The sequence below is a fragment of the Lissotriton helveticus genome, chromosome 11 (assembly GCF_964261635.1).
Source record: "Lissotriton helveticus chromosome 11, aLisHel1.1, whole genome shotgun sequence".
NCBI classification, from domain to species: domain Eukaryota; kingdom Metazoa; phylum Chordata; class Amphibia; order Caudata; family Salamandridae; genus Lissotriton; species Lissotriton helveticus.
The window spans coordinates 61909599-61936928 of NC_136072.1; the positions used below are offsets into that span (position 1 = coordinate 61909599).

Here is a 27330-nt window from a genome sequence, read left to right on the forward strand (position 1 = left end):
AAACAGCCGTAAAAGCAGAGTTCGTCCCGAAACAAGTACGGAACGGTGCGCACACCCCGTGATCGCAGGGGTACGCACCGTACCCCTGCGATCATGCGGTGTATGCACCGTACCCCTGCGATCATGGGGTGTACGCACCGTACCCCTGTTCGCTGGGTGTACGATGCATACACCCTGCGATCGCAGGGGTACGGTGCGTACACCCCATGATCGCTGGGGTACGCACCGTACCCCGCGATCATGGGGTGTACGCATTGTACCCCTGTTCGCTGGGTGTACGGTGCCTACACCCTGCAATCGCAGGGGTACGGTGCGTACATCCCATGATCGCAGGGGTATGCACCGTACCCCGCGATCATGGGGTGTACGGACCGTACAGTGTGTATGTGATAGTGTGCTTTTCTGTACGAATCGCCCTTACCTGACGTGGACCGTACGAATCTCGTCCTCATACCCCGGTCCGGATCGTACTCATCGGGTCGTACGGCATGTTTACGATTCGTACGGAGAGGGCTCCGGATACAAATCGTATGGACTTTTTTTTCCAGGTTCGGAATCAACCCCTCAATGTTGCTGTTTCAAGGATTGTGCTGCAAATACAAAATGTCTGTATGTACTCATGGTTTTGCAATTAAATGTTTCTTATTGTCATTTAGATAAAATGAAATAATTTCTGTCCTGAAGAAGGCGAAGAAACTTTTTGCCAAAACGCCTCGTCGACAATTTCAGTTTTTTAATTTGACATTTTTTAAATATGTATTTTTTATTGTTTGAAATAATGAAGTGAATATAAAAAATGATACCAATTTGTTAAGAAAGTCACTGTTTTTAAATATATTGGTGAGTGTACGACTTTGCACTTTATAAAACTGCACTTGTAGGATTTCCAGATAATCTGTTTTTTGTTTGTGTTTTTATAAGGGTTTTAAATAAATAATTGAATCTTGAGTACATTATTGATCATTGAATAATTATTGTTACTCATTGCAGCAACTTGTAATTTCATCTAAAAGGTTTTGTCATTTCTCTCTTTAGTTACAATATTACTAGTTTTTGGCCTGTGATACCACAAGTACTTATACCACATGATCCAAACCTTGGGTGGGTTTTAACATCTACTTGCATATCCCTTTTGTTTATATTTGATCTCTTTGAAAAGGGAATTCTTTTTCTTTGTGTTTCACGGACCTGTCCCTTTTTTACTATCCTCAGGGTACCTCACTTATATTGTTATGCAGAACAATCCATAAGCGGCCATCCTTACACAAGACAAGCCACAAGGGCATATCCAAAACCAACCCATTCAGTGCTTTCCTTGTTTCAGTGAGTTTGAGTTAAAGCCACTGCTCTCCAGTTTATTCTCATATCCTAAAGGGCGGGAACAAAAAGGCAGATTACAGACGCTAATCAACAATACTCTGATTTACTTTCCTCTTACCTGTATTTTTGGCCAATTCTCCTTCTGTAAATGGTCCTTCTTGGGTCCGTGGTGTCTTACAGTAGGTTTACAGAAGATATTAGGATTGGAGGGACTTTTCCTAAAGCCTCATCTTGAGAGAGGAGGTGGTCTAAACAGGAAGGAGGTTAGCTTAGTTAGAAAGTTTTGTTGATTTAGCAAGGGGTGGATAGTCCTAAAATGAGAACTACAGTGGCAGATGGGAGAACCAGGATAAGACAAATCACTGGTAAGCAGTCTGAGGATTGATAGCTCAACCCAGCTACTTGCAGAGAAAGGTCATCAGAGGTCAGGGCACAGAGGGGTCATCACGTTTAATGCAGGGCAGATTAGCTGAGAATAGGGCAAAGGCAGGGCACGAGTCGGGGGTACACGCGGGTGGCCGGCGTCCACCCACTATTTTCACAGGGTGGACGCCATCCACCCTTACAAGAAGTTGGGCCCCACTGGAAAATATGCCGAATTTGTCCCAGGTAATTTGCAAACACCGGGACACATTCTGCAGCGCCTACACATTGTTGTCTGCTTTAGATCCGCAACAACGTGCAGGTGGGGAGGGGGCATTCTTAGTTCAGACTCCTGCTGGGCCCATAACAAAGGCCGAATCTCTGGGGTCATCAGGCCACCTTTTGTTGGAGTCTCCTGGCAGGCAGTAGTCAGGAGCCTCACACCTAGAAGAGAATGCAGCAGAGGTGAAACAAAGACTTACACCTTGTTAGCACTTCACACATACTTGAGAGGCAGCTTTTCACTTTGTTCAGTCCCTGCTTACAAGATACGCATTCACTGTAAGAATGTCAGATATGTTGGTCATTCCTTGTATTCACACAAAATAAATGTAATTTATATAGCGCTTACTACCCCTGAGGAGGCGTTGATATAATTTAAGTACCACTATTTTTTCTTTTAAAGTACTATGGGTAGAGGAAGTTTACACTGACTAAAGGCAACACTGTTTTATGTGAGGCTTACAAAAGTGTGAATCTTCTGCCTAAATCAGGAGGCTTTCCCTATATACTCAAAATATGCTCCAATATACTCATGATAGATATGTTAAACATATATGTGAGGGCTTAAGATCTGATGTCACTTCTTATGATGCCACTTCCTGTGATGTCATGCGCTGTGGTGTCACGCGCCGTAATGCGACGAGCATTCTGATTAGCTAGGTTAGTCCCCCCACTTACGTTTTCTAGGACTTGTGCCCTGGACAAAGGCAAGACATAAGGGTTGAGGAACTCTGTCGAGAGTAGGTTACAGACGCAGGGCTGCAGATGGCTCTCAGAGGGCACAGGCAGATAACTGGAGTAGGGCAGAGGCCTGGCATAAAAGTCCAGGACAGGTTGTCTGAGTTTAGGACGGAGACAGGTCGTCGCAGTTCATGCAACAGCCATAGACAGAGTCCAGCCAGAGACAGCTGCCAAGGTCAACAGACAGGGCAATGGAGTTCAGGTAGAAGCAGCTCCTCGACCTCCAAGCCAGAGGCAGTGAACTAGATAGAGATCAGGTGTGCCGCGTGCGCATCCCAGTTGGCAAACACCACAAAGCGGTGAAAGTTCCCCAGAGACCTGCTACATTTCGTAACCACGAGGAGACTTCGCCCTGGCTCCCTTTCACCCTCTTCAGAGTTACAATCGAATATTCTGGCCAAACCTCGCCAGGGGTCAGTGCACTGCAGCATAACGCAACCCACATGTAAAGGTAGGAGGGGGAACAGTAAATCTAGATGCATCATGTCTTAGTTGAGCGGCATGGCTGCCTGTGACGGCAATGCCCCTCCCAGCATGCAACTGGTCTGCCTGAGCCTGGTCACTTATAAGGAACGAGGCAGCGTGCCACACCCGTCTCTAGCGTTAGGAAGGGGGAAAGCACCACTGTGAGGCAGGGGTCGGCACCTTCACACACACAGCGACGACAGGAAGTGGGGGCCGGGGTGTGACGGCAAAAGCAGGACACCTGAGGGCAGGGTACTAAAGAAGACAAGCGACGACAGAGAGACAGATAGTGGTAGCGGAGTAAAGGGCGCACAGAGGAGAGAGAGCCTGAGAAGGAACGATAAGAGACAAAAGAAGAGAAGAGAGAGAGAAGCCCAGAGAGACTGAGCAAACAGAGAAGAGGAGGATAGATATCATCACGTGTAAACTAAAGGACAGACAGACGGTGCCATTTACGGGGACACACAATGTTGGTGGTCAGCGAGCTCCTTCTTGCCCTGGTGCTCTGCGTCATCGCTGCAGAATTTGTCCGGCAGCGATGGAAGATCCGGCGACTTCCCCCGGGCCCGACGCCCCTCCCCTTCATCGGAAACCTGCTGGCGATGAAATTTAAACTAAACCACGAGAGCCTCATTCAGGTATTTATTTATGTATTCACTGTTTCCCTGTCTACTTCTCACTGTACGCCATTGGCTTCAGAGCGCCAAGAAGCAGAAGGGGTAGAAAATGCGAAACATACCTCACATGGCAAAGAATGAGTGAGAGCAGTAGAAAGTATGGGTGCATTACTGTGCTCTTACACTGCTTGCTTTTTCGGGCGCTACTTTCTTTGTTTTTACTATGCACTCTACGAAAGTGCATGTATTTTCCAGTTTTCTCCCGACTTTGGTTCTCTACATCCAGTGCTTAATTTGTAATAAAATAAAAAAAAAACATAAGTGGCAGTGCTGTCGTCAGGAGACCTTTGCAGTTTACACCACCCATTGCGCTGGCCAGCACTGCCGATGACAGTACAAACACACATGGGAACATCACCCTACTACAAGTGTGGCACTCCTGACTATTCCAGGCCCCCAAAGCTATAAGAATGGCTTGGGTGGCAGGTATCAGTCATTTGTTATGTATATTGAAGTAATAAACAACTGTTATTGTGCTCATTGTAAGAAGTTGGCCTGGGATATGCTGTCCACTATTCTAGTGGGCACCTTGCACCAGTCCAAATGACCCTTACTGATGATAGGTTAAAGACAACCTTTATTGAAAGCTATTCTAGTGGTAGCTATTATAGTGGGGATATCCCCGCCATTCCTCTTTACCAGGCTCACCCCTCTCCCAGTAAGACACTTACAAATGATTGATGTCCTCTGCGTAGCTTTATTATAATACCACATTCCATTTCCGTTGTGGATGAAACTTCCCACATTTACCATTTATTAAATCCACACATAAATGCTGCGCCCATACATATGCGCCACAGTTTACCATATATATACAAATTGGCATCTCTAGAGGAGTGTTGTACCAGCAGGACACAACACTACCCCTTTCCAAGCCACCAGCTACTAGGGTAGAGCCAGAGAGTCCAGGACCACCAGCAGGACGGCCCCCTCTCCCGCCAGCCTAGAGCCGCCAGAACTGCCTCCCCTGCTCCAGGGTTAACCGTTTTCCGTCCAAAAGGAGTCCCTCAACCTTTTCTCTTATCAGGGACCCCGCCCCGCCCCACACAATTGAATTTAGGGATGGGTGGGTGGGCAACTCCTTCTTGGCTGGCCTTCCTGTTCCCAGGCGAAAGACAAAGAGGGCTACTCCCGGGGTGCTGCTCTCCTTTATCCCTTAGGGAGGAGGGTCCTCAGACGCCCACCAAGCATCTCATATTCCCTAGGCACCCTCCCCATGACGTCCCAACCCAGAAACGAAACCTCTCCACCGAGGCAGGCACGGAATACCCACTAAAGGCCCCCCTCCTCTAGTCGCGGGGGTGGCCTCTCATAGTGGGGATATCCCCGCCATTCCTCTTTACCAGGCTCACCCCTCTCCCAGTAAGACACTTACAAATGATTGATGTCCTCTGCGTAGCTTTATTATAATACCACATTCCATTTCCGTTGTGGATGAAACTTCCCACATTTACCATTTATTAAATCCACACATAAATGCTGCGCCCATACATATGCGCCACAGTTTACCATATATATACAAATTGGCATCTCTAGAGGAGTGTTGTACCAGCAGGACACAACACTACCCCTTTCCAAGCCACCAGCTACTAGGGTAGAGCCAGAGAGTCCAGGACCACCAGCAGGACGGCCCCCTCTCCCGCCAGCCTAGAGCCGCCAGAACTGCCTCCCCTGCTCCAGGGTTAACCGTTTTCCGTCCAAAAGGAGTCCCTCAACCTTTTCTCTTATCAGGGACCCCGCCACAGGGCAAGGAGCCCCACTGGCGCTCTTGCCCTCCCCCCATACTAACTCCCAGCCACTCTACCAGGGTGTAACTCAATGGCCCCCAGGATAGTTTGCACAAACACCTCCAAACCCACCCTGGTCAGGTGCACTCCCCCTGACCGATACTCATCAGGAGTCAATGTCTGCAGCAGGGTATGTCTAATAACCAGTATCTGTGAACCCTTCAACAACTTTTCCACCTCTCTGTTCATTTTTCTCACTGACGTATTCATTGCTGCTGACGGCACATCACCCCCCCACTCCCTCCGAGTGAGAACCTCTGACCACATAATTGCTGTGTCCGGCAATGCCCTTCTGCTCCAAGTAAGAAGAGAGAATAATGCCTCCTTGGCTCCTCGTCTGCCCCCCGGGACCATATTCTCAGCCCCGACATGAATAACCAGCATGTCTGGCATAGGCAAACCTGAATTTAGCGCACTCCTCAAAAGAATTGAAACGCCTTCAGCCCGCAGACCCTCCAACCCTAACCAGTTGTGGACCCTTCCCAAGGCCCTCTGCGTCCTGTCCACCCCCGATTCTCCAAACCACTTCCCCGCTCTGCATATGACCGAATCTCCACACCAGCATACTTGCATCCTCTGGCTTACCACCCCTGCAAGCGAGACCAAAGAAAAAATAGAAAGAGAGAAGTGGGTAAATACCAATCTGTTGAGAATACCCCCTACCTATACCAGCTGTGGTCGCACATAGCGCTCGAAACTCGCTGACTTCCACCTGCCCACTCTCTTGATTGCACCCTGTGATAATCCCAATTCCGCAGCTGTAGTAGCTGCCCCAATACGGAACGAATGTGACGTAAAATGAACTACGTCTTCTCCTAACAATTCCAGAGCCCGCTTGCATATACGCGTAAACTGGAATTTTGTCAGCGGTGTACCATCCTCATGCACCAACAGCCTATTGTCCTCACATCCAGGCCTCATCTGCATGAACCTCTCCATCAACATCACCGGGCAATAGCCTGCCCCCTGACTTGCCCTCAGTTGCACCCATACTCCTTTACCCAGTGGGTCAGTCTTCGACCGCCGTACCCTGACCTGCAGCAAACCTGCTGCAATCACCACATCCTCAACAGCAATTCCCCCCTGTCTGTCCCTCTTGGAGTTTGACACCAGCTCTGATACCCGGAATGCCCCAAAGAATGCTAAAGAATATGCTAGTTGCAGCAATTGTACCTCATAATGCGACCAACATACCTGTGGCAACACCCCCAAGATATTCACCAACCTTTTGGAATCGATCGGCCTCCTGGTATCCTTTTCCCCTGGAACCAAACGTTCCCATCCCCTCATAGCCCTTCTAACTCTAAGGTCTTTAGTGGGATCCCTCACCCCTTTTATCCCTGCAAAGAAGGCTATCGCTGATAATTGTCTGCGCACCAGAGCCAGAGACCTTCCCTCATCCTTCTGACTAACTATGAAACTGAGCACGCCTTGTGGTGTAAATTCCCCCACACCCCTTTCGCTCTGCAAGACTGCCATGTAAACCTGCCAGTCCCTCTCATACCTACTCTTAGTCTTGGGAGCAACCGACGCTGCTATGAGATCGGGAGCAATGGGGCACCAAGCTTCCACAGGCTTTCCGGGAAGGCTGTCATCTGAGCGTCTGCTTGTGGCCATCGCGCTCTGAATTCTGTCAACTTAAAACGAGACAGAGAATCAGCTACTGTGTTAACCACACCTGGCACATGCTTTGCAATAAAATGCACATTACGCCGCAGACACTCCCGCACCAGCACTTTCAGCAAACGGAGCACCCAAGGACATTTGGCCCTTTGATTGTTCACCGCCAAAACCACTGACATACTGTCAGACCAAAACACGATTTTCTTGTTCTCCAGCAAATCGCCCCATATCTGAAGAGCCACAATAATGGGGAATAACTCCAGAAATGTGATGTTGCGAACCAACCCCCTCTCAAACCATTCTGCTGGCCAATGCTGCATACACCACCTTGCTCCTAACACAGCACCAAACCCAACACTACCTGCTGCATCCGTGTAAAGTTCCAAATCCCTGTTGTCCTGCGCTGGTTGTTGCCATATCACTGACCCATTGAAATCCTCCAAAAAATCCTTCCATGTGACCAAGTCCTCCTTCATCTCGGTTGACAACCTAGTGTGGTGGTGCTTTTCCTTCAAACCTGACATCGCCCTGGCAATATTCCTGGAAAAGACCCTGCCCATAGGTATCACACGCAGTGCAAAGTTCAATTGACCCACCAACACCTGTAGCTGATGCAAAGTAACCTTGCGTGCCCTCAAGCATTGATCCAAGGACCCCTGAAACGCTTTAACTTTTTCTTGAGGTAGCCTGCACACTCCTGCAACCGTGTCTATCTCAATACCCAAGAACGTCAACTGGGTTGTTGGTCCCTCTGTTTTCTCCACCGCCAGAGGCACCCCCAAGGCCCCCGCCAGTCGCTGAAAACCCACCAGAGCCTCCTGACACTCTGACCCGCCTGCCGTTCCCATAAACAGGAAATCATCCAAGTAATGCACAACCTCTCGCGCGCCCATCACCTCCCGCACTGCCCATTCCAAGAAGCAACTGAATGTCTCGAATACCGCACATGCAATGGAACAACCCATCGGCATACATTGATCCACAAAGAATTTGCCCTCAAAAGTGAAGCCTAGCAACCTAGTGTCCTCCGGGTGGACCGGCAATAGGCGAAAGGCCGACTCAATGTCAGCCTTTGCCATCAGTGCCCCTCCCCCCAGCAGCTGCAATTTCTGAATGGCAGAGTCAAAGGTGGTGTAACGAACTGCACACAATTCTGGATCCAAACCCTCATTGACTGACCCACCTGCCGGACTTGACAAGTTGTGAATGAGACGGTATTTTCCAACCTCTTTTTTGGGAACTAGCCCTAGGGGGGAGCATACCAGGTCCGGCCTAGGCATTGCCTCAAAAGGACCTGCCACCCTCCCCAGAACCAACTCCTTCCTAATCTTCTCCCACGTTACTTCTGGATTCCATAGCACTGACCGTTGGTTGCGGGGAGGAACTGCAGATGGCACTGCAGTCGAGGGAATGTGAAAACCGTACTTAAAACCTTCATACAAAAATTGTGCTTCCGACCCCCTCTCATACCTTGCGAGCAGATGAGTTAATACTGGGATGCTTATGGGCGTGGGCAGTTTCGGAGCTTCACTGAGAGGGGCGAGGTTTTGGTTGAGCGGGAGCTGCAGGGGGAGGACGGGGCCCCTTAGGCTTTCCGCCCTTCTTGAAACACTTGATCTCTGGGTGGCCAAACATCCCACAGAAGGAACACATGTGCCTGAACTTACAAGCCGTCCCTCTATTACATTCATTCTTGTTGTATTGCCAGCATGCCAGTTTCTTTTCCCCGGCACCCCGGTCTCCTCGAAACGAATGTGTAGGTTTGCTAGTTGGCACCGCTGAATAAAACTCCCCATGCCAAATATTAATCTCGCGCTGATCCCATGCTATCTCGGGTTTCACCGCCTTCATCTGCCTGAATTTTGTGTCATATTGCAACCATGCCGTTCCCTGAAATTCTGAAGCCGCCCCATGAATCAATGCCATGTAACTTATCAACTGTGCCGCCAATGCAGGGAAACGTTCCACCATAATTGCTGCATATATAGCAAACCCAGTCACCCAGTTCTTCAATGACCATTCCACCCAAACCTTCTTCTGTTTCATTTCCCCGTCTTTACCTGATCTGGTTTTCCCCGGAACCACCCCTGCGTTAATCAGATCAAACACATCCACATACTCCCCCTTAAAAATCTTTTCCCTTGTATCTGCCGGAACGTGCCAAGTTATACTCGCCGACGGTGTCATTGCCAATGATGCTGATCCGTATAAAACTGGGCTATGCGTAAGGGGAGCATGCGATGATGGCACTGTAGCATTAGATGGAGTCGGGGACATCGTAACTGGCCCCGCCCCCAAAGCCATTGCGTTGTTCACTGGGCCTTGAGCTGTGGTAGCCATCACCATAGGTGCTTGTACTACTCCCCCTGGCTGAACCCATACCTGAGCCACCCCACCATTTTGCGTTGCCACCACCGGGGCCTGAACTGTTTCCACCAGGGTGCGTGCTGCCGCAACCGACACGCCCGACACGCCCCCCTCTGTCGCTGTCCCCCTGGCCACCACTGCATTCTGTGCTGACCCCTCCCTAGGGGACAACCCCCTTTCAGTTGCTTCAGTCGTCGCGCCTACGCTCGCCACCCGCCTTGTGTCCTCGACCACCAGGGGCAGGCCCTCTGCCATCGCCTCACCTGGATCGGTCGTTCGCTGTCCTGAGACCCGCTTGGTCTTCTGCTGCTGCCCATCCATAAAGCGAATGGGCGTCCGCCGAACCCGTTTTGCCAAAGTGGACTCCTGCTGCCCACTCGCACCCCCATCTTGCGACAGGGTCCTCAGAGCCCAATCGATACCTCCTTTCTTTGCGACCTCCCACAATGCCGCCAACGAACGAAATTCCTCTGTTGATGCAGGGGCCTCCTTGCCCCCCCGTGCCCTCTTGGGCGGCATTGTACCTACTAAGACAGAAAATATAATCATTAATGAGTCACACCTGCCTGCCCCTTCCAGCCGGTATTGCACTGGCGCGCCACCTAGCCTGCGCCACCCCTGCCCTTCTGGGCCCAAGCACCATACTCGCCCCCAATTGCCTGCGCGCCACCAATCCTCTAAAGGTCCTTTACATAATTTTTGCTGCTGCAATTCTCTGCATTTAACCCAAGGCAATGTATTCAAAAGCTGGAAAAATGCCACCCCGCAATCCCTTTACACAACCCTGCTTGTACATAGCATTCTGGCGCACTGACTGAATATGTTGCTGAATAGGCGCAGGGATCCCCGTGAAATATCCAAACCACCTGTGCGTGCCTGACTGAAATGCACTGCATCAACCTGAATACCATTTATAAACACATCCCCATGTCGAATTATCTGTTGTGCAAACCATAGAGAGCTAGCTAGCGCCCTGTCTATGCAGCGCCATGAAGCTGCGCCCCCCCGTTTCTTCAGGACGTATCCCCTAACCCTGAATACTAACCCGGAGCCTTGGCCCATCAATCATCCTGACACCGCGCTCTGGCTCCCCTTCCCATTTCCTCCACATCCCTGCCGCAATACCCTGCAGCCCCAAATCTGCGCTCTGCTCCATTACAACCCTCGGTCCTCTCTCCTTACCTTAAACCCTTATTCTTTTATTTTTATTTTATTTTTTTTTTTTTCGTTTTGCCACTAAGACCATATCGCCGCGTCTCTATAGAGACTTGAACCGTGCTGTCATAGGGAGTCCCAGGCCAACGCGCACCGCTGCACGCCACGCGGGTGAAAGGGATCCCCCTCCCTCCGCCTAACTGATATCCCGCCTGCGATATCGCCGCCCAGTACCCCCATGCGCTTACATCATTAACGGACTTATAAAACCAAGCAGGCTTCCTCGTCCGGCCCGCATGCGTTTCTTTCTCCCTTTATTTATTTATTCATTTGTATTTATTATAGTATTCGTTTTTTTTTTTTTTTTTAATGGAAACAAAATTAAACCAAAACCATCCGCATCACCGGGGCCCGAACCCGCGGCTCCCGGCCCCATCCATCACTGCCCCAACTCGCTACGCTATGGCCTCTCACCTGTGCTTTCTCGAACAACAAGGCCACCAGGCCCGACACGCCACTCCGCAACTCCTTCTTGGCTGGCCTTCCTGTTCCCAGGCGAAAGACAAAGAGGGCTACTCCCGGGGTGCTGCTCTCCTTTATCCCTTAGGGAGGAGGGTCCTCAGACGCCCACCAAGCATCTCATATTCCCTAGGCACCCTCCCCATGACGTCCCAACCCAGAAACGAAACCTCTCCACCGAGGCAGGCACGGAATACCCACTAAAGGCCCCCCTCCTCTAGTCGCGGGGGTGGCCTCTCAAGAACGGCCTTCAGTCTAACTCTTGAAGGAATGTAAAGCAGCTTGTTTTACCAGTCTATCATCTCGTGAATGACCAAATGAAAGGAGAACCACACCAAGTATATATATAAAACATATGTATTTATTCTAAACCCATCCCACTAGTCTCTTTATGAGGCTAGAGGCAAAAGTATATACAGTAAACTTAATAGCACACAGTAAATTAGCACAATATACGTTGAGCCCTAGGGGCGTACCAAACCATATATCAATAAAGTGGTATGAGAACCACGACTTGACTAGGCACAAGACCTAGAGCCTGTAGACGTGCCGGGGCCACAAGGAACCACGCAAGGCAGTGACACAGGGGACCCACAGGGGACGCGTGCAGTGTCTAAACACAGCCGCGGATCACTGTTAACTTCAATGGGGAAAATCGTGGCTGGAAATTTAAAGAAAAGGGACACTTAGAGGCGGACTTTGAGAAAACCCCTTTTGACTTAAGGGGTTCTAGAGCCAACACCCGTGGGAGCACTGGAGTACCTGAGTTACCTCACCCAGGGTAGCCCGGTGCATAGGTGTCTTTTGGTGTCGTAAATGAGTCGTCGTTTCCAATGGCGATCTGCTTCAAAGTGCTGCTACCCTCGAAGAGGAATGTGTCAGGGGTGATCCAAGCCTGGATCGAAGATGAGAAGAACCTGAAAACAGAGGGGACAGAGTCTGGGTCACTAGTCAGTGACCAGGGGCACGGTAGACAAATGCCCACCGATGTCGGTGATTTCAGGTGAAGCTTGACTCTTCAGCCACGAGAACCAGTAGGCATCGACGACAACCAGAATCTGTTGGTGCCGGGATTGGACCCAACAAGCCTTGGTAACAGCAACCCAAGCAGAAAGTAAAGAAATGCTTCAGTGTGGACCAGCAAGGTCTGAGGGACTCACCACTTGTTAGGGAGTCAGGGCACATCTGGAGCAACCAGGGAAGCACAAGGAAAATCAGTGTTACCTTCACAGGGATCCACCAGTCCACCGAAAAGGGATCACGAAGGAGCCTAAAGCTGAAATGCAAGAAGCGGGCTCACGGAACACTCGTGGTATGTAGGCCCACAATCTTCAGTGCAGATGGCGCTCGGGGCTTGGGCTACAAATAGCCCAAAGCACAACTTCAAGAAACGTAGAGAAGTCAATGTACTAGCAAATGTGCACGGTGTCCAGGAGTTCTGTTTCCACGTCACTCATGAGGGCTGCAGGTCTCAGCTTTGCTGGGGACTCGGGTCGGCCTCTGAGAAGTCTGGAAATCCTCTTCCTGAGCTGCAGGTACTTCAGAGTCCGTCGGGAGCTTCGCAGATGCAGACCGACAAATGCTTCATTGGTGCCTGCCAAGCAGGGGAGTCACTCCTTGTCCCCAAGGGAGATTTCTTCCATCCTCTAGTCTTTAGTAGAGTATCGAAGTTTCAGGATTCAGTTGCGGAGTTTCGTCCAGGGATATCTAAAATCCGGTTGCCAGGGGTTCCTTACTTATACCTAAGAAAGGGGTTGGACTAACTCTGGGGACCCACCTATATGAGGGTTTGGAAAGAGGGGTGGCTACACCCATTTCCTTTGCCCAGTTTCATGCCAGAGCAAGACCTGCAACCGGTTTGAACTGGACTATGCACAGGAACACCAAATGTGCCCCCAGTGCAGACTTCAAAGCACTCTCAGAGTGCACCCACCCAGCCCCAATACACTAGAGCCTGTCTGGGAGGTGGGTACACCTCCCTGTGACAGGAAACTTATTGTCCAGGCCTCCCCTGCCGGAGTTTTGGTCAGCAGCAGGAGGCCAGACTCATGTCTGTGGCTGCAGCGTCCATTTTGTGATGCCAGGGCTCTTTTAAACTGTTACCGGGTAGACCGGTGTGTACATGTCTCTCCCTCTAGAAGGGTGGAATTCTATCCCCGCCGCCAGGACTGGCGGGGGGAGGGGGTTGGATTCCAAAGTGTTTGACACCAAACACAACATGTTTCCATGCAGCCATTCCAAAGTTAGGGGTCCATTATGATGATGGGCGGATTGCCTCCGCCAGGGTGGCGGTGGCCACCGCCACCCTGGCGGAGGCAATCCGCCCGACAAGCACTCTCGTTTTCCCCTCCACCAGATTAGGATGGCGGAGGGGACAGCGGCGGACGGAAAGACCGTCCGCCGCTTTAGACCGCGGCGGTAATGGATTAATATGGTGGCGGTGTCCAATGGACACCGCCAGCCATATTACAATGGCACCAAGTAGAGGCCTTTCCGCGGCGGCAATGCCGCCACGGAAAGGCAGGCGGGAATTGCTGCGGGGGCCCCCTGCAGGGCCCCCAGGTTGCCAACACTGTCGGGGGGCACATGGGGGGTACCTATGGTACCCCCCACATTTGCATATGCAAAGCGGCAGGCACCGCGCGGTGCCTGCCGCTTTGCATATGCAAATGCAACAAAGCATTTTTAGCATTGTGGCGGGCGGTGCAGAGTGTACAGGCTGCCACAATGCTAAAACTACAGGATGTGCCAGCCACTGTGGCGGGCACATCCTAATTCCCCCCACGGGACCCCCACCCTTATGGCGGGCGGTCCCGTTCCCCACTATGGTGACGGGCGGACAAAGTCCGCCCGTCATCATAATGAACCCCTTAGCATTTACCAAGAGGTTATAATGCACTTAAGAGTATATGGTCTGGCTGCATCACAGAACAGCCCCAGAGAATAGATTCTGAAGGCTGCAGAGGGGTCCTGCTCATGCATGGGCACCCTCTCACACGAAATCAAGCACCCTGCCTTCAGGATTGATAAGGACTGCCATAGGGGTGACTGATAGGTTTCTATGTGCAGTGATTTAAGGTAGATATAGGTAATCTATATCTCAGTAAGGGGTGCATGCACCACCTTACCCAGGCTGCAGTAGCAGACCTGTGGTTTCATTTTGGAAGGCTTCCCTGGGAGGCATAATACATGCTGCAGCCCCTGGTAGGCCTCTGGGGTACCTATGCCCTTAGTAACTAGTGTACCATATACTAGGGACTCACAAGGGTACCTCAGTAACCAAACTGGAGTGTACCTATAGTACATGGAATCATTTTAAAAGAGAAAGCAGATAGGCGGGGGACCTGAATATTATTACCACTTCCTAAAATAACTTTATCATAGAAAATACCGAACCAGACACTGAACCCCAAATAATACGGAATGTTATGAAAACCATTAAAGACAGTTGGCAGATAAATGTTGTGTTTAGGTTTTTAACAAGCCATTGTGAGTGGATTTATGATTATTATGTTCTTTATAAACAAAAAGAACAATCATAGACTAAACACGCTTAAAACATAACCACGTTAGATCTCATGCTGTCCTACACAAAAGTCTTGGTGGCTCTACAGAAACTGAGGCTCCTGAAATATGAATATGATAAAATTCTGACACCCAGGTCATCGACAATAAATAAAAGAGAGACTGAATTCAATAAGACTGGAAAGGTGCTAGGTAATCACCAGAAATTCAATAGAGAGAAACCAAGAAAACAGCTATTAAAGACCCAGATGGGATAATACAAACAAGTACAAAGAAAATCCTATATAGCTTTTATTAAATTCTACTCATCTCTTTATACATTAAATTAATAATGTGGGGCCTATTCACAAAGGTGAAATTGCATGTGAGTAAATCTACACTTGTAAGCTTACTCTTATATTTTTTAGTAACTTTTCTACTTTTGGCTGTTCACCATTTACAAGTGTAAAGTGAATCAAAAGTGTAGATTTTCATGTATCTGCCGCCTGAAACCAGATGGAGCCAAATGTATGTATGCAAAGTTACTACGGTCAAAAGGGAGCACTAACAAGTCCTGTACCACACAGGGCCAACCACCCTCACATGGAATGGTGGCAAAACCCTAAAATAAAACCCTATAAGAAATAACTTTAAATTAAAATAATTTATTTTGACTTAAAAATGTTTATACATCAAATGGTGATATTGTTATTTAAAAATACAGTTATTATTGAATAAAAAAAATAATGAAAACAATGTACTTAAAAAAGAATATAATATTATTCTTTATTAAAATATAATTAAATTACCTTTAATTAATTCTACACATCAATTTAAATAATTAATAGTATCAAATGAGTAAATAAAATTTGCTTTCCGTTAAATGGGATTGTGATTGAAAATAAACGTAGGAAAAATTATTTTTATTTAATTAATTGAATTTTATTTAATTGAAAATTAATTTCTATACAAAATAACAGCAATTCTACATTCAATGGAGTCAACACTTAAGAAAGCAGAAAATGTTAGCAATACATTTCCATCATTTACGTTGGTTTGAGTTTAAACCCCTCATATTACTAGTGAAACACAATGTTTACCTACAACCTGAGTTTGGTGAGCTGTGAATCATCCATTTCTGCACGTCCCTCCCCTCAAGACTGTTTTTATGGCCTTTACGTAATCATAACTACAAATTTCTCACCATGGACTTCAAATCTTTTATATTTCTCCAGGCATCCTATTGCCCCATGCACCACTTTTTTAACCTGCATACATCAATCCATATTCTGGACCCATTGTAATACCTTTGTTATTATTATCTGTCAGCACAATTGCAGTGGCCTACCTGCTGGTTGGTGGGTAGGTGTGTTGAAGATCTGAGGTTGGCCTCCAGTTCCCATGGACAGCGTCTGGTAAGGGAAGCTTTCCTCCCACAGGGAGTGATCCACGGCAGGCTGGTACCCTTTGGGGTTAGCCTATAGTAGTTTTCGGCAAAGTCTGCGTCTCATGCCGAGGTTGCCTCAATATGCACCTGGGATCCGCTTAGGTTGCATTTGACCATTTAGAGAGCTGCTTGTGGGGGAGAGAGTGGCAACATGGGACGAGGCTGAGGTAGGAACCCTTGGAGACCAGTTGCAGGATGGCGCATTGATCCCTTTTGAGCAGCTGCGAGATGACAGGGACCTCCCAGATAGCATTTCCTAGCTTTAAGCTTTTTGATTCCCTTTACTGTAGGGAATGTATGCATGTGTGAACATAATTAATAAGTAAGCAAAATCACTTTATTTTTACTGAAAGTGTTTTAACTCTCATCTCCACAGATGGCAAAGACATATGGCAATGTCTTCACTATATGGCTGGGGGGAAAACCTTTGATTGTACTCAATGGGTACCAGACAGTAAGAAATGCCCTCATCTCCCAGTCTGAGGAATTTTCTGGAAGACCTGCAAATCCACTCACATTGGCATTTATTGGAACTAATGGTAAGATACTGATCTCTACTTCTTCATAAATGAGGAAAGAAAAATGTAACCATCTTCAACTTTAATATCTTCATGATCCTTTAAAAGGACCTTCATTGTAAAGAGTTGTAAAAAGAGGCTCTGAGGGGAGCACACAGGATGGCTGCAAATTGTTTCATGTAGTTTAAATGAAAACGCAAGGTAATGCATGTGGTGAGTGTACTGAGAGGGAGGGATGGAAAAGTGCAGCCCGGCACATCAGACAACGTCAGATGAACAGATGGGCAATCCAGGTCCCACAAGCAAACAAGGGTGCTTGGCGATGTAGGACGAAGCCTCAAAAGCTTGGTGGTATCCTATCATGGGACTGAATCAATCCCTCTATCTTCCCCTAATGGCAAGCTGTGAGCTGATGGCAGTGGATGTTTATTGGATGAAAGTGTTGGAAGCCGAAGTGCACTGGAACCCAGTACTGGAGAACTAATTAAGTCTGACGTCTTCTCATATATCCATATCCCAAGAGACTCTCTGCCGCGTTATCAGGCGTGGGGGTCTTTGCGATTTCAAGATCACGACGGACGAGACTCCTTAATAATCCTTCATATACTCCCGTACATTGGGGACGCTCTCTCTTCACCTTACCTGTGATTTTGACCGCAACAGTACAGATTTCCTTTATGTTGTTGAGATTTACTCCTTTCTTGGGATATGCATATATGAGAAGACGTCAGACTTAATTCGTTCTACATTTAGTATTGGACTTATATATCCTCGCTGCACCTGACACTTTGGATTATATTATTTTAGACCCATTCATGTGATACAATTTCTGGGGCTGTCTATTGCACATCGAGATAGTCAGCTGAAATATTTAAGTCAACTCGACCGCTTGCCTTAGCCTTGAGAAAGTCTGAAATACCAACTTTGTACAGACGAAACACATGTTGGCTGCTTCACACGCTTGAATTTGAATACGAAAATATAGAAAACTACACGTACCAATACTTCAACCGGGTCATCTTGTCTTGCTATAATTGGATATTTGCTAACTTATCATATTGATATTACAGCTCTATTTTGTATACAGTCTTGAAATGCACAAGATATTGTAATAGTTCGAATTTGGTTGTGCTGTACTGACTATTCAACAACTAATTTGCACATGTGGCAGGAAAACTTTATGGTGACATTAAACCTGGATAATAAAATTATTCTGTAACCAAAAATGCCTCAGCTCTATTTGTTGTCTTTGATGCAGGGATTTTGTTTTCGAATGGCCACACCTGGAAGCAGCAGAGACGCTTTGGGATGACAACCATGAGAAATTTGGGACTAGGCAAAAAGAGCCTTGAAGTCCAGATCAGGGAGGTGTCCCAGCAACTTTTGGAATATTTCAGTTCAGAGAAAGGTAAGTAAAGACTGTTTTGCATATTCATAAAGGAATTAATTCAAAGATATACTTATTTTTACCATCATTGGCAAATTGATTAATTAATGAAAATCATACATATTGATGCAAATAAGTTGAGATATTGCTAATGATTTTTACCCTGTGGACTAGACTAAACATTAATGTTACTTTACTATGAATGAAATTGTGTGCACTTATTACCCTGTTTTTGGAAAAAAAAAAAATCAATAGTAAAACAATTTTGCAAAGGAAATTAATAACTTTAGTTAGTGGTTCTAACCTCATGATTCTTTGAATGCACAGTCTGTAAATTTCAATGTAATATCCCTGGTTTGCTGGATTGTCTGCGTAGCTTAGAATTTAATGCAGGAGAAAGATATGCTAAACATGTGCATTGAAAGAAGCTCAGATGCTCAATTGGACGGTGAGCTTAAAACAAAAATGTAAAAATGTTTTGGGGAAGATTCACTGTGATTTGTCTGAAGATTGTCAGAGCCAACATTTTCTTTGAGGATGAGTCAGCTGTTGTATAGCTCGTATATAGAGTTCTGCAGAGGAGGTAGCCTCCAAGAAGACTGGTGCTTGGAACTTCTAGGAGTTTGCATGAGATGCCATGCTTGAAAAATATTCACAAAGAGCTAGAACAGGAACCAGTGGGCAATCCTAAGTGTTCAACAGGTGGGTACTAGTTATACAAATCAGCAGGCAGAACAACTTGCACCTCCCTCCTATCCCTGAAGTTATGTGTGGTGCACAGCCTATCTGTATCTGCCTCTTCCTGATACCTCTGCTTTACAGCGAACACGAATTCATAACTATAACGGTGCACCGAAAAAAGTAAGAAAGTCCAATCAATTTGTCCTAGTTTTTTGTTTCTTCAAACTACAAATTTTGATAAACAATCTATGTCATTGACATACAATCTGAGTGAAAGGAACTACCTTCAACATATCATCAACATGGCTCAGAAAAGACCTAGTAATAACCATTGTGAAGCCCTTCTTGAGACAAAAACAAAAGAACCTGATGGCAGACCTACCCCAGAAAGGCAAGGAGATTCCAGGTTGAAGAATCCTTCTAAGTTCATTCCTAATGCAAGCTGAGTTCCCAATGAGATCCTCACCTTTGAACAAGCTGTCAGTAAAGCTATTAAGGACCCTAGGGGTAAAAAGCCATTTTTCAACATGTCCACAGATGAGCTCTCAGCTGTCAAGTCTCTCTCAGATGACCCATCCATCACTAGTAAACCTACTGACAAAGGGGGAGCCATTGTCATCCTCCCCACACTGGATTACAGAAATTAGTGTCTTCGACAACTCGCTGATCCGTAGGTACTATGAACATATCAATATAAATGTAACCACCCCAACCACCACATAGGAAAAAAAACAACAATGACTAACAATAAGCTGAACAAAACAGAATATGACAAAATACAGTGCATAACAAAAGCAGACAAAGAAAAAAAGCGTTTTTTTTCTTTGTCTGCTTTTGTGGCTGGGGTGGTAACATGTATATTTACTTATAGGTACCCTACAATATCTCTGTGCTGGTCTTATGTCTTGTTGTATTGAATGTTTGCGATGTCTTATACATTATATATGAAAATGAAGAAAAATGCACAGACAAATATGAATATTTATGTACTTTGATAAATAAATGAACTAAAAGGTTTTTTACAAAAACATTTTTGGTCTGTGGGAGTCTTTAATTAATAGACTTATTGCCAATTTTAGACTCATATATGTGATGGGAGTTTTTGTTTGTTTTGGTCTTGTTATTTCTCTGATGACTTCCCCACTCGTTTAATTTTTTCAGGGTCCCTCTTAGGTTTATTATTGACTTCTCCTACACCGGTGCACATTATTATTGAATGTGCCACCATTGCCCTCAAAGGGCCCGATTCACAGAATGAACTTAAGACTCAATCCTAAACTTACTACTATTTTGGTATTCACAGAATGCGCCATTACTACTTTTGGCATTCACAGAATGCACTTACTACTTTTGGTATTCACAGAATGAACTTACTACTTTTGGTATTCACAGAAGTTAGGATTTTGTCTTAAGTTTGTCTTAAGACAAACTTAAGACAGACTTAAGACAAACTTAAGACAGACTTAAGACAGACTTTAGTTAAGATTTTGTCTTAAGTCTGTCCTAAGTCTGTCTTAAGTCTGTCTTAAGTCTGTCTTAAGTCAGTCTTAAGTCAGTCTTACGTCTGTCTTAAGTCTGTCTTAAGTTTGTCTTAAGACAAACTTAAGACAAAATCCTAACTTCTGTGAATAGCAAAAGTAGTAAGTTCATTCTGTGAATGCCAAAAGTAGTAAGTGCATTCTGTGAATACCAAAATAGTAATAAGTTAAGGATTGAGTCTGAAGTTCATCCTGTGAATCCGGCCCAAAGAGAACTTCTTCCAGCTTGAGGGCACTTTGCACCTCCAAACTCAAGATACTTCCATGGGAAGAACCTCTGCGCCCAGTCAGCCCTTCCTCTGCATGTCCCATTTTGAGATTAAATGTATTCTCTGTAGTGATAACCCATATGAAAACAATACCCTGCTGTGGCATTGCTGTATAGATGACATCCTTATACTAAGGTAGAGCGAATCGACCGCTTACGAGAGCTTCACTGAATGGATTCATTCTCTTAATCCTTAGCTTTACTTTACTGAAACTATCTCAAACAAGGCACTTCCTTTTTTTCTGATTGATTGATTTAAGCTTTATTCGACAGAAATGTCATAAAAGCTATAAATAAAATACATTGTTTCCCTTTAAAAGAGAATACAAATATGCAGCATTTTAGATTTACATAAGCAATGCTACAGCGAAGTGATCAGTTGAGCCCTTAGTGCAATAATGTACATATCATATACAAGTTATTAAAAAACGGAATAACAACGACAAGCACGCACTTTAGTTTGTCAGATACATAGTTACAATAAAAACAGAGTAAAAACAATCAATACTTCGTCGTGACGGCGAAGAATTTATATACTAAAACAATTGCTACATTTTCCCTGACATAGCAGCAGAAGTTTGACAAGTAAAGTGCTTATGCATAAAAATTCCAACAAGTTTAATATTGTGGTCTGAGATTCCCACTATCCTAATATCCTAACTTCCTTTTTTTTATTTGATTATCACCATCGACGAGGGGAGCATCATTACCAAAACATACAAAAAAGCCACTGATTGCATTAACCCCTACTGTATAATATCTGCCACCCGAGGGCCCTCAGGGATAACCTCCAGTTTGGCCAATTCTTGAGGATCCGCCATAATTGTAGCACCATTACAGACTTTGACAAACAAGCTTTGTGTTTGACAGACAATCTGAGAGAAAGGAACTACCCTCACATATCATCAACATGGCCCCGGAAAAGGCGAGAAAAAAAACATTGAGAAGCTTTTTGTGACCTTAAAACAAAAGAACCTGATGACACACAGTCACATGAGTGACCACCTACACCCCCAATTCTAATAGAATCAAAAAGTTCATTCAAAATCGCTGGGATATTTTGCAAACAGGCTCCCTTGATATTCCTATCCCTCGGTTCACTTTCAAGTGCACCACCAATCTAGAAGATATGTTGGTACATGCCAGACCAAGAAGTACACCAAGGAAAGAACAGTGCAACCTATGGGACTTGCCATTGGTTATCGCCCATTACCCAGGTGGCCCCTGTTGGGTCTGATATTTGCCAATACCCACTAAAGAGATTATGTTATACCACACACACACCTGGACGATGAGGATTCATATGAACTGCAACACTAAGAACTACATCTACATGGTCATGTGTCAGTGTGGACTTAGATGTATGGGCATGACCACTAGATCTGTAAAAATAAGAATTAATGAACACCAAAGTGGCATATGGTGCAGAAGGAAAACCACTCAAATGAGTGCACATTTTCAAGACATGAACCACAGTCCAGATAACATTAACTGGGTAGTTCTGGAAACACAGCTTTGTGCAAATAAAAATACTTTGCTCTACAGGGAACAACACTGAGGGTTCCATCTGCAGACCCACAAGACTGGTCTTAATATTGACAGCCCCTGGAGTAAACTGGATTAACGCTCATCACTCTAGTATGTGTTGATCAACATCCATCACCCCTGGATGTTCTGCTTCTAACGTACTGTTTAACATCTTTTGACTGTAGTATATCCTACCAGTTTGGCCCTATGCCTTCACATTCTTTTTTTTTCTTTTCTTTTTTTTTTACTTTTTATTCATTTTCAAGTGTTATGACAAAATAAGGCAATCTTGTACACACAGAATCATCATAGCACCACATTTCATTGTTACATAAGTCACTCATTACTACAAATGTACAGGCCCGTCATCTGCGAATGCCTTCACATTCTTACTATTGAGTGTCACACATGACTTCACATTAAACCCTTCCCCTCTTTTTGACACTGAGCCACCCCAGCAAGCATTATTGTCATTTTCTTGCTTTTCTTTACTCTACTCCATTAGGAATGATAGAGTGTTTTTGTAGCTCATCCCCTTTTTTTCTGTTTTTCGACACAAGTATTGATTTATATATGATGTTTGTAGTGCAAATGTTTTTTTTGTGATAACAGGTTTTTATGCTCAATTTTCGACTGTTTTATACACAGTATCACTTTTTTTCGAACTTGCTGCTATTGTAAAAAGGCCCTTTCGACATGGCGGCTTCGCTGTGCCTCACTCCGCAATCTGTACAGCACGTCAATATGACAAATGAAGGTTCTTTTGTGCCCAGCCCACAAGTGCGGATGCACAGCAGGTACAGACAGCGACATCTTAAGCTGTGACCACCCTTTTCTGGGCACTGCCATGATTGCAGAGAGGGCTAGGTCACCCTCAATTACCATGCTCAATGCCGCGAGTATTCTCTTCGGCCCCTCGGTCCTCGGCTCCTAGTGAATGAGGCATTGAGGATAACCATTTTTAATTCATGGATTTACAGAGACCACACAATGTGTGGTATCCCTGCAATACTTAAGAGGCATGTGTACTGTCCAACTGGGTAAAATATGATGTATGACTTATTTACAGCCCTTCACTATGTTTGGGGTGACCTATTTTATGTGTTAAGTGTATGTTTCGTCCACTTTGTCATTTCTGGTGGCCCATATACAGGGAATGTTTGCCACTATCACAATGTTTTGCATCCAAACTGAATGTTTGCACTCTTTATGAAGATAATACCCAATAAGAAATACTTACAAAGACATGCCTCTCTTTCTATTATTCTGTCTTTCAGATCAGACGCTTCCTCATCTATTCACTATTTACATTAGGTATTGGTTTAGCCACACTTTATGTGGTCGTTTGGATCGGGCACTTCACCTATTTGAACACCTGTCCCAATTCCCCATAGATTAGGATATTTGACGGTCCTGATGAATTCCCACAGAACATTCGTGACTCCTTTTTTGGCAAGAAACATGTTGACTTTTACTTAATTTGATCCCTTTAGATAAATAAGAAGGAACATTAGTTCCTTCCTAGTTACACTTTGTTTTTAGATATGACAAGAACCACCATCATAATAAAGTAGTCATTAGGTGTCCCTTAGTCATTTTTAACATTTCACCCTTCTTTCTCCAATTTACATATTCAGCACCCTCATCTCAGGCTTGCTACTGAGAATCGTTTTAAAGAACCCCCTCAAGGGGCCCGTTGGGCATCACGGCGCCAGCCCAATGAGGAGCTGCCCGATGATGAAGCATGTCACCCATCTGGATGGGTGAGGGCTCTTGCGCCTGAATATTCACATTCCACCCACCTTCTCTGGCATGGGTTAGACACTAATGGTGTTCCCCCGTGATATAAACAGAGGAACTACATACTATCTGTACATTGATTCATTTATACAGGGGATAGTACATGCTGAAGTTTTAAATTTGAGCACAGGTTTTGGGAACTGACAATTTTACAAATTAAGCAGGTCACCAGTTTGATGGAAAAAAAACAGAGAGTACAACTATTGGAGCCTCTGTTGGTCTTAATGTGTTTCTTCTATTTATTTTTCTGTTGTATGCATTCTTTTGTATACATTGTAACAAACTTATTTAGTCTGCAAAAAATTGCATTGACTCGCAGAAGAATTAGATTTCTAGAAAATGAAAGGGACATTTTTAAAACTGAAAAAAGACAGGCCTGCAGCAGCAATTTCTCTAAAGGGCAAATATACAAACACACCCAATGTACCATGCAATAGGTTTGCTCTCTCATATAACCAAAATAACTAATATATTATATTTTTCTCTATCCCCAGGAAAAGCCATGGACCCTACACAACCAATTGTCAATTGTGTTGCCAATGTGATAAGTTCTGTGGTGTTTGGTCATACCTTCAATATAGATGACAGCGCTTTTCAACAACTGGTGAAAGCCACTAGCAGTATGGTGAACATCCGCACACAATGGTGGAGTAGAGTAAGCAATCAAAATGGGGATTTCTCCCTTTTTTAATAACTGGAAAATAAATTAGGGAAACTGTTGGTAAAGAGGGTAATGTGGTTTTAAAAAACTAAAATAGATTATGATAAAGACATAAATAAGGTTAGTTTACTCAATGGCGTAATGCAGTAACATGCATTGGCAAAGATAGTCTCTTGCTTTACCTATGCTTGCTGCTACTAGCTTTGCCAATGCTTGTAAATTTGTGCTAGCATTGGTAAATTGAATAGCGGCATCTAGTAAGTTTGAAATTGTATTTATTATACTTCCAGGGCGGCCATCACATTATCTGTAGATGGGAAAACAGCCTTTACAACAAGGTTTTTACCTCGTTGTGCCTTTACCACGCATATTTTAGCACGCATATTTTTACAGGGAATGTTAATTTACAACGCATGCAAATACCACGCATTTAAGGTACGTTGGGGGGTCTTCCCCCACAAATACATTGTTTTTAAATATAAAAACAATGCATGGTATTCGCATGCGTTGTAAATGCATATTCGCGGTAAAAACATGCGCTATAAAATGCGTTGCAAAGGCATGCCAAGTAATTAACTGCATTGTTCCATCGTACAACCCTGTAGATGTAATATGGCAGCCATCTTGAAAATATTGAAAGCGTATTCGGAGCATAATATATACTTCCAAGCAAGTTGGTGCATTTTGGAAGTATAAAAATAACATAAGAAAAATTGCTATTATCTATCCTTCCAATATGGTTTCCAGTTTGCTTCTACAAGAAATGTAACACACATGTACAGAAAGAAGTATAGAAAATAGTGCTCCAGAATGGCCAGACACCACCACTAGAACACGTTCACAAGCAAAGCAAATAGCTGCAAGGGTGGTGCAGCAGGCAGCGCTAGAGTGTCTGGCTAGGGGAGAGAGAAAGACCCTCTGTGGTAGTAGTGCTGGGTTGTGGAGGGAAGAAGAGAGAGGAATATAAGACAGTGGGGGTTGGAGCGATGGTTGGAGAGGTGGGGAAGGAACAGATAATGACTGGTGACCCTGTTCCTCCCGGTCCGGTGAACCTGCATTCTTTCCCTGTTTCGTTCCTCTTTGTGTGGCAAGGTGCTCCCGCTCCCGCTCACCCCCGCCGCAGCGCTTTCACATCAATAGCGCGGCCGCTGAGTGGGGGAGAGCTACTGGGCACACTGGACTACAAGCCCCATAGATCCTGGAGGCCGGAAGCTGAGCACCGCATCAACGCGCCAGGAGGCGCACAAATAGCCGCGTTACTCCCCGCGTCGCGGGAGTGCCTGGGGCTAAGCCCGGGCAAAGGGCGGGCCCTCTGAGGCCCTCAGAGACCGTAGGAGACTGGGCTGGGCCCCCCCTTATCGACGAACATTCCATGATAAAGTCTCTTTGCGTAACATTGTAGTAAGCTGGTTCATTCAAAACATTCAACTTGGTTGTTAAAAATGTATATTTATTGACCTGCTTGAGATGACTCTGTTAGAGTGGTTTAAATAGGCCCCTACAGTGATTAGTGACCATCATGATGTCGTCTCCCCCTAAGGACAGGCCCTTATTGGCAGGAGGAGCTAATCAAGGTACACTTGACAACTATGTTATCAGGGTTGCCACAGGAACTGATAGGGAAATCGCTCTTGCAGAGCGACGGGCTAAGAGACGTCGCTCTATTGAACTTATCAAGAATAAGCGGTCATCCCTGGGCCCGCTACAGCTAGCGACTTCATCACTTCCCATTACTTATTGCGGAAGCGAGGGCAGTGAGGCATCCTTTAATGATAGTATCCCGCTACTCCTGCAAGAAAGAACCCCTCCACTAGTTGTAACCAATGACTCGCTCATAAATGACTCGGCTTCTCACTGTAACTTGACACCAGAGGTAGAAGTCCTGCCGGATACCCCACCACCACAAGTAGACCCAGTCCATAAATCAAAGGAAACTCTCAACCCCCCCCCGAGCCCAAGGCCCACCTCCGAAAAAAAGGAGAAAGAGGGGGAGTGCTTTACAGAAAAATAAAATTACTCATATTAACTCTGGGAACTCCAAAAGCTCTTCACCTAATGCACCTACAACTCCTCCAATAGTTATTCCGTCACACCTCCCAACAAAAGACTTATCCAGCACTAATCCATTGGGTAGTATAGAACAATTAATGAGATCACTCATATTGCCATTAGTAGAGAGGCTAAAAGGAATAGCCCACCAACTGGGGAATTTAGAACAGGCTATCGGGGAAATTAAAGGGGCTTTTAAGGACTTATCAAAGTCAATACCAGCGCCCCTAACCTCTGTGTTACCCCCATCTACCATCGCCCAAAAAGGAACAAAAACTACTAATTTGGCTAAACCAAAACCTCCAAAACCATTGCCCCCCAAAACAGCAGGGTTAAATACCAAAAATAAAGAAAAGGAGGCACAGGAAGGTGGAAAATCGAATTTCCCAGGAAATGCCCCTAAACCTAATGGGAACTCCAAAAGCTCTTCACCTAATGCACCTACAACTCCTCCAATAGTTATTCCGTCACACCTCCCAACAAAAGGCTTATCCAGCACTAATCCATTGGGTAGTATAGAACAATTAATGAGATCACTCATATTGCCATTAGAAGAGAGGCTAAAAGGAATAGCCCACCAACTGGGGAATTTGGAACAGGCTATCGGGGAAATTAAAGGGGCTTTTAAGGACTTATCAAAGTCAATACCAG

At 45.5% G+C, this 27330-nt stretch overlaps 1 protein-coding gene across 1 annotated transcript in view; it reads left to right on the forward strand.

Annotated features, from left to right (window-relative positions):
* The first annotated feature begins 3187 nt into the window (after positions 1-3187).
* LOC144792882 (cytochrome P450 2J2-like) overlaps positions 3188-27330 on the forward strand; it is a 114372-nt gene continuing 90229 nt past the window's right edge. The window contains exons 1-4 of the mRNA XM_078668088.1: positions 3188-3809; positions 16627-16789; positions 18027-18176; positions 24464-24624. Of these exons, the coding sequence (XP_078524214.1) occupies positions 3639-3809; positions 16627-16789; positions 18027-18176; positions 24464-24624 (645 nt within the window). The 5' untranslated portion in view covers positions 3188-3638. The remainder of the gene's footprint in view (positions 3810-16626; positions 16790-18026; positions 18177-24463; positions 24625-27330) is intronic.